The sequence below is a fragment of the Lycium ferocissimum genome, chromosome 3 (genome assembly GCF_029784015.1).
Source record: "Lycium ferocissimum isolate CSIRO_LF1 chromosome 3, AGI_CSIRO_Lferr_CH_V1, whole genome shotgun sequence".
In the NCBI taxonomy this organism is placed as follows: domain Eukaryota; kingdom Viridiplantae; phylum Streptophyta; class Magnoliopsida; order Solanales; family Solanaceae; genus Lycium; species Lycium ferocissimum.
In genome coordinates this window covers 6,268,916-6,277,516 of record NC_081344.1, presented here as the reverse complement: position 1 = coordinate 6,277,516, position 8,601 = coordinate 6,268,916, and the positions used below count along the sequence as shown (strand labels likewise).

General features: G+C 32.1%; 1 protein-coding gene across 1 annotated transcript; it reads left to right on the top strand.

The window, feature by feature from the left end:
- Window positions 1-580: 580 nt before the first annotated feature.
- On the top strand, window positions 581-8,070 carry LOC132049469 (glucomannan 4-beta-mannosyltransferase 9). The gene is made up of 9 exons (XM_059440283.1): window positions 581-1,333; window positions 1,450-1,548; window positions 2,037-2,289; window positions 5,447-5,557; window positions 5,996-6,132; window positions 6,250-6,363; window positions 6,532-6,731; window positions 7,294-7,488; window positions 7,582-8,070. The coding sequence occupies exons 1-9, from the start codon at window positions 1,004-1,006 to the stop codon at window positions 7,742-7,744; spliced, it is 1,602 nt and encodes a 533-aa protein (XP_059296266.1). The 5' UTR covers window positions 581-1,003; the 3' UTR covers window positions 7,745-8,070.
- The last annotated feature ends 531 nt before the right edge of the window (window positions 8,071-8,601 follow it).

Sequence of the window (8,601 nt, the reverse complement as noted above, 5' to 3'; positions counted from 1 at the left end):
GAGCAGAACCAAAAAAAGTAGCTTCTCCATAAAGTTAGTGTTTTTTATTTTTATTTAAGGATAAAATGACCTATATCAAAAACTCATATTTACCAAATTAATTAATGGTAATTTCTTTTTTCGCAATTTGACACTTAAAAGTACCTTTTTAAAATATTGACTAAATACTAAAAAAAAAAAAAATTACTTAAATAATTTAGTTAAACATCAACTGCTATTCTCTCAAAATATTTTTCCATAAAGCCCTTTCGAGAAGACGACTGTACTTCTAGGTTGGCCAGACAATAAAGAATTCTACACTATCAAGTAATTCAAAATTAAATATAAATAATTATATGAAAAAGTATAGATTTTTTTTTTTTGTTTTTTTACGTGCAAATATGAATACATCATTGGCAGAAAAAGTATAGATTAATAACCTAAAAAGTTAATTAGTTTGTTGCAATGCTTAAACCATATAATAGGTGATATACTGATATAAACATTATTTGAATCAATTTTCTTTATTTCATTTTACTCCACCAGCTCCACACACAGAAGCCAAATTATAAAGAGCTTCTATAAAAAGAGACCCTCCTTTGTCTCTCTCTCCACACTCTCCTCTCCATTTTCTTCTATCACCTCTTCAAGCCATTAATTGTATCATCTGCTTCTGCTTTCTCATTGATTGCAGAAAGCAGAAATCATCATTTCTTATACCATTTAAAAGTGTAAAACAAAATAAAAAAATAAAAAAAGAACCATCTGGTCCTCATTTCATTATGAGTTCAATTTGAGCTATTTTTCTGTCTCTGACATTGCACCGTTATCTTGCTTCATCCAGAAGCAAATAATCTTACCCAAAAAAAAACATTTTTTCCACTTTTTGCCTTACTTAAAATAGCTCTCTTTCTCTCAGGAAAAAAGAAACTCCCCTGTTTCTACTCTGTTTTGCCTTACTTAAAAGAGCTCTCTCAGAAAAAACTCCCCAGTTTCTACTCTGTTTTTGCTCTGTTTTCTCTAAATGGATCGATTTTCGTCCACAACTTTGCTTCCTGATGCATTTTCAAGCACCAGAGATGATTTAACGGAGCAATTGAGTATAATTTGGGAGCAAATCAAAGCACCATTGATTGTTCCTATTCTCAGAACTGCAGTGTTATTGTGCCTTTTAATGTCAATTTTGCTCTTCATTGAGAGAGTTTACATGGGGATTGTGATTACCCTTGTGAAATTTTTTGGTCGAAAACCAGAAAAGCGTTACAAATGGGAATCTTTAAAAGATGATATTGAGCTAGGAAATTCATCTTATCCGATGGTTCTTGTTCAAATCCCAATGTATAATGAGAAAGAGGTCTGTTACATTTTTTTTTTGTTATTACAACTAATCTTTTTCTACTTGTATTAATCATTATTTAATGGCTCTGTTTCATAATCCTTTGATAATGTGGATTGGCTGTTTTGTAACAGGTTTATCAGCTTTCAATTGGAGCTGCATGTGGCCTTTCATGGCCTACTGATCGTATTATAGTCCAAGTTCTTGATGATTCAACTGATCCCATTACCAAGGTATAAATAAAAGTGTTTAACTTATATACACTGACAATATAATTCATATAATATCAGTTCAACTAAAAAATAACTAAAAGTAACTGTCCAAAAATAGTAGAACTACTTAAAAGTGAAATTGGCAACTTGCTATAACATGTTAAATGTCATTGGTAAATTTCAACTGTCACTGTATATATGTTAAATCCTAAAGAAATTTATGCTCTTCTGCTCTGTTTTTCAAGATGTGTCAATTTTTGTTGAACAACTGTGTAATTAAGTAACTTTTTTATGTACATATATTCTATGTTAAATTGTCTTGACCGCTATTCTCGTGATTCTCTTCTTGCAAAGAGAGTTCAAATCAGGGTTTCATGTTCTTTCCAACTGGAGAAGCGCTTAGACAGAACACTTATGCGAATCATTTTAAGCATATTCTCCGGTTGGGGACATGACTTCTTTATATTTTTTCACTCATTAATGAAAATTCTGACTCCGCCACTATGCAGAATTTGGTGTCAATGGAGTGTCAGAGATGGGCAAGCAAAGGGATAAATATAAAGTATGAAATAAGAGACAACAGGAATGGTTACAAAGCAGGGGCAATGAAGGAAGGATTGAAGCATCAATATGTGAAGGAGTGTGATTATGTTGCTATATTTGATGCTGATTTTCAACCTGAGCCTGATTTCCTCTGGCGCACTATTCCATTTCTAGTCCACAACCCTGAACTTGGACTTGTTCAAGCTCGTTGGAAATTTGGTATTTTCCCCCTCTTATTATTTTGGCAATCAAAATCACACTTACAATAACAAGAATCCTTAAGCATAAAATTCAGTGTTTTAATTTATAAATAATACATGCATAAGCAAAGCGGCATCCAGAATTTGAATATGATAGGTTTAATTTTTAGGTTCTCACCCCTGAACTCACTATGCTTTTGAAATAATGATTCGAAACTTTCTTATTTTTTTGAAATTATGGCGATCTTTTACATGTATATCTATACTTTATTGAAAATATTGGCTTCGTAACTTACCTATGACATCTGCAACTGTGGATAAAATAAGCAAATATTTATTCATCATTTTATGCAAAACAGAATGTGAAACAAATAATACCTATATTTACAACTAAAATTACTAAAATAATAAACGAACCTCATAACAGTAGTCTTTATCTTGTTTAAAAATAAATAAACACATATCTGTAAATTATAAAACTATATAGTAACTTGTAGAGTAGTATTTTCAACTAACCTAGACATCTAATAAAAACAATTTATACATCATATTCATATATTCCTAATTTATGTATTACAATTCCTACGTTCTTAATGACTCCACAGCATAAAGCTTTTGTCACTGATTATTATTGTTTAAAAAAATCACGTGTTATGGTATCAGCTTTCTAGCAAAAAAATAATAATAATAAACAAAAGGCCCTCTAGCTGTCGGTGGCTATAGACAGCTATTTTCTTATTGTGTGTGGACTACTTTGTATTTATAATAATGATAATAACTAGATTTTAGGTAACAAACTAACAATCTCGGTAGGTCAATTTGGTTGGGCCACGTATACTCCTATTAACTTCGATGGCTCAGGTAAGTGGGACCTAATAAGAAAATCATACCGAACACCATCTAGATCTAAAATTGGTATAATAATCTTTTAATGTTCTAAAAGTAATTTATTACCTACTTTAATTATTATTTACATTATTCTATTTTATTTTATCTGGCACAATTTTCTTATAATCTTCAGTAATTCATTTTAAGACTTAAATTTATGTCTTTTCTTAGAAAAGGAATAATTTAGTGGTTATTAAAGTACTTATTTAACTTTGTATTTAACTTATACAGTATATACTAACAACAGTGAATTTTTTTTAAAAAAAAATTCTTTATTCTATAATCTAGCATGATGAAGTGTATAAAAGATGGTGAAAAGAAACATAATCTGGCTAACAGCTTATTGGTGAATCTCCATTCGTTTGTTTTTTCTCAATGACTGTTTAAAAAAGTGAAACGGATCAAAGAATCCCTCGAAAGTTGGAGTATATTTTTTGGATCATTGGTTATCAAGGTGATAATGTTATGACTTTTAAAGTGACAAAACAAAAATATGATTTTGGTGAAAAAACTTATAGTTATATCAGGGTTTACTGAATAGTGATTAAAAAAAATGTGATTTTAAAGTATTTAGGGGTCGTTTGGTAGCTGGTTAAGAGGCCACTTATTCATATATTATTCTCTACATAACGAATATAACGATTGGTAACTAGTAACGAGACACCTTATTCATGTATTAATTTCTGCATACTTATACCGCGTTTGGTAGCTAGTTAGAAAGTAAGTTATTCATATACAAAATTAGTACGATGTTTGGTTTGCAATTTAGAAATCCACATAACTAATACATGTATAAGTTATGAGGGAATCTATGTATTATTTTATGCGGGGTAGAAAATGAAATTACTAATACGTGAATAAAAGTTGAAATGACAATATTTCCCTCATCACTTCCCACTTAAATACTTTCCTTTTCTAAACAAATATTTTTATATAGTACGATGTTTGGTTTGCAATTTAGAAATCCGCATAACTAATACATGTATAAGTTATGAGGAATCTATGTATTATTTTATGCGGGGTAGATAATGAAATTACTAATACGTGAATAAAAGTTGAAATGACAACATTTCCCTCATCACTTCCCACTTAAATACTTTCTTTTCCAAACAAATATTTTTATATAATTTTTAATATAATATTTTAATATTTTGTAAAAATATATATATAATATTTTAGTTTTAATTGTAAACAAATATTTTAATTTTAAAAAGTATATAATATTTATTAACTTTTAATATAACAAAGTAACATTCAAAGAAATAATTTATGCATAAATAAACACTGCATAACTAATACCTCTATTACTAATATTTGCATATTCCTAATCAGCTACCAATCGACCCCTTATTGTCTCGTGATAGGCACTTCAATGTTCAGTTGGACAACACAATACATACGACTATCCTTTGGGGCTGGAAAGCTTTTTTCGTACTGAAAAAGCTGCAGTGTACCTAAAAGTAACCCAATTAGAAATAGTAAGTGCTAGAAATTGGACCAGAAAACCTTTTACATTCTTGAAATGTAAGGCTGTTATAGAGTCTTGATGAAGTGTTATAGAGTCTTGATGAAGACAAACGCGGAGTATAATATATTGCCAGCAATTGCATGTGTATAATATAAGAGTTGTGGACCTCAGTCCCCTCCTACTAACCGACACTAATAAGTGAACCTTCTAAAAACTTTAGATACACGTACTTTCAGTATTTAGACTTAATAATCGGTTGAACGTCTAAGGTTTTTAGTTTTAAGTGCTTGAATAAAATCTTATATTGGTAAATGACAAGAAAAAAAATATATACATAAAGTGTAGGGTTACTCTTAATGATGTGAGGTATTTTGAGAAAAACCGTGCGAGCTTAACTCAAAATAAATAATATCACACTATATTAAGATTATATTTGAATTAGTTTAGCACAATAATAACTATTAGAACTAATGATTCGGCGAAACGAGTATCGAAATGGCGGAGTGATGAGGTGAGGCTTGTCATGGTGGACTTAGTGGTCATAATACTCGATGTGGATACTCTTAATAGTATAAGGTCTATTAAGAAAAATTGTGTCGGCTTGGTCTAAAACGTACGATATCACACCATGTTAACAGTTCTGTCAGGTTGGTTTAGCCCAACACTTAGCACACATTATATTTTTAAAATTCTAGGCTCAAAATTTAATATTTGTTGAAACTTTAATATTTTTTCATACATAGTTATTTTCTGCGTAAAATATTGAGTTTAGTTGAGCTAGTTAGCTGCATCAGCTAATTTGTGATGTGTAATGTTGCAGTAAATGCTGATGAATGCTTGATGACACGAATGCAAGAGATGTCCCTGGATTACCATTTCACAGTGGAACAAGAAGTGGGCTCTTCCACCTATGCTTTTTTTGGCTTTAATGGTATCAACAAGTTGCTCTCCCATTAATTATCTCAGCTAATTTTATACAGTAATTAATGTTTTGAGATTCATCCTTTTGAAATCTCTAAGGGGCCAATCACGTAATGAACATAAAATAGAGTAGCTATGAGCAGTCCTACAGGCTACATTATTGAAATTGAAGAGGTGGGAACTTAAGGACATAATAATGATAAGAGAACTAGAGAAGTGGTCCAAAAGAATGTTGATTTTGCCATTAATTGTATTCAAATAGAATCCAATGCTAGAGAAACCAAGAATTTCTAGGATTGGACCGGAACGGACTTAAATGGAAGAAAATGAATACTGAAAATTCATATAGTCGACACCAACTTGCTTAGAACTGATGCGAAGTTATTGTTGTTGTGGTGGCGCTTGAATAGACGTAAAGCTTACAATGTGTATGAAAAAAATAATACAGGGACAGCTGGTGTTTGGAGAATTGCCGCAATAGAGGAGGCCGGAGGTTGGAAGGATAGGACAACAGTTGAGGATATGGACCTCGCGGTTCGCGCTAGTCTCAAGGGCTGGAAATTCTTGTACCTTTCTGCTCTCAAGGTAATACTTAAATTCTCCCTCTTAAAGTGAAATACTACTAATTTTTCACTTAAGTCTAATGGTCACATTGAGTCATGAAGTGAGACAATTTTTAAGCTCTTGTTTCATTTTGTATAGGTGAAAAATGAATTACCAAGTACATTCAAGGCCTATCGATATCAACAACATCGTTGGTCCTGTGGCCCGGCCAATCTTTTCAAGAAAATGTTTATGGAGATCATAAGAAACAGGGTAAATTCCTCAAGTCCTTGTTATGTAAAATTGTTAACCGCTTACAGTAGCAAAGTTAGAAATTTTTTCAAGGGTGATCAAAGTTATAGTATATATGTATAACAAAAAAATCAATAAAATTTTCTAATGAAAGTTGTTTAACTGACCACCTTCTTTCTTTATTTGCAGAAAGTATCTTTGTGGAAGAAGATTCATGTGATTTACAGCTTCTTCTTTGTAAGGAAGGTTGTAGCCCACATTGTCACTTTTGTGTTCTACTGTGTTGTATTGCCTGCAACTGTTTTAGTACCTGAAGTTGTTGTTCCAAAATGGGGAGCTGTTTACATTCCTTCCATTATTACACTACTCAATGCAGTTGGAACTCCAAGGTGAGTTTTCTTTTTCTTACATTTCATTTAACATTTAACTGCTATATATTCTCATTCTATTTTAAGATTTCATTTCAAACATTACTTAGGAGAGCTATGTCGCTCGGACTCTTCAAGAATGCCACCGGCTGTGTGTCAAATCCTCCGAAAGTAGTGATTTTTGGAGGATCCGACACGAGTATGATAGCTTTTTTGGAGAGTTCAAACAACACAGTTTAGGAGTGACATAAACGGAAAAGGGTAATAGGAAAGACACTGTTACATTTAAGATCCATGCAAGATATACAAATATTTCATGAACTACAAAGCAAGTACTCAAATACAGACATTTCAGACTGTCCAAAAATGTGGTCATACTCCTGTTAGGTCCTCCAAAAATGTTGTAGCACCCAGCACCCCTATCAGATCCTCCAAAAATGTACTACTTTTGGAGGATCTGACACGTACCCAGTGACATTTTTGAAGAATATGAGCTATAATATAGAGGGAGGGATATGAAGATTTTATTTTGAGTTTGAACAAGAAAATTCTGAGAGCTTCGCACGTGCCTATTTGACAACAGGTCGTTACATCTGATAATATTTTGGATCCTTTTCGAGAATGTCATGTCACTACATCGGACAAAGGCTACGTTCATTGGCTTGTTAGAAGCAGGAAGAGTCAACGAATGGATAGTCACTGAGAAACTAGGAGATGTTCTCAAGATAAAATCAGCCATCAAAGCGTTCAAGAAACCTCGATTTAGGTTTGGTGACAGGTAAATTATTAATCCTCTAAGTCACCGCGCTTTTGTAGTTTAGATCAAACAGGGCTATCAAACTAAATTTTCCTTCTGTTCTTTTGACAACAGACTTCATTTATTAGAGCTTGTCACTGGCGTGTACCTCTTCTTTTGTGGTTGTTATGATATCGCCTTCGGGAAAAATCACTATTATCTGTACCTCTTCATTCAAGCATTTGCTTTCTTCATCATGGGATTCGGTTATGTTGGCACTTTTGTTCCTAATTCTTAAGACAAACACTGCTCGTGGACTGATAAACAGAATGATTTTCATCGGGGAAGCAACAGTGAAGCAGCACTTTCAGCATTCTTTTTTTTTTTTCCAGTTTTTACACACGTAAAGAAGAATTTGTTGTTCATTCTTTTTGGTTCTAGCATAAGGTATTCGAGTTGATGGCTCGAATCTGTTTTGTTCTGTTTGTGTATATTTCAAGAAAGAAAATTTTATTGTGAAAATGTGTATAAAGAAGACATGCAAGAAAAAGAAGGATAATATCTTGTGCTAATTATATTAGGCATCAAGTATTAGCTGAATTTTGCAGCTTATTTTTCGTTTGCTTTTTTGTATTATCAGTTGTCGTTTATATCATTACTAATACAAAATGAAGTTGATGAATTTTCCAGGGCTCTCTCTTTTTCTTTCTCTTATACTGTTCCAGCTGGTCTTCTTTTGAAAGGGCCATATGAACTTAACAATTGAAACTTGAAAACTGGTGAAAGGTAATGAAATCATAAAGATAGTTTTCTGTTATAGGCATTTGGTATTGGTATCCAAAATTAGCTGACGACTAATTCGAATTCACGTCACATCTGCCTATTAAGAGAGGTAAAACAGGTTACTATGAAGAATTGAGACTACCTCTTTCATCACATATAATAATGGCCAAACAAACATTTACTTGCGGCTGACAATTGATGAATTGAATGAATCAATTACTGAGTCTTATAACGAAATTGATGATGTCAAAGTGAAAGAATTATCTTAGCACTAAGTTGAATGTAAACTATAAGCATAATGATATTTGCTCTCACATTCCGGCTATGTGTATACAAAAGATAGGTTAGTACTACTTTTTGCTCACGCAGTAA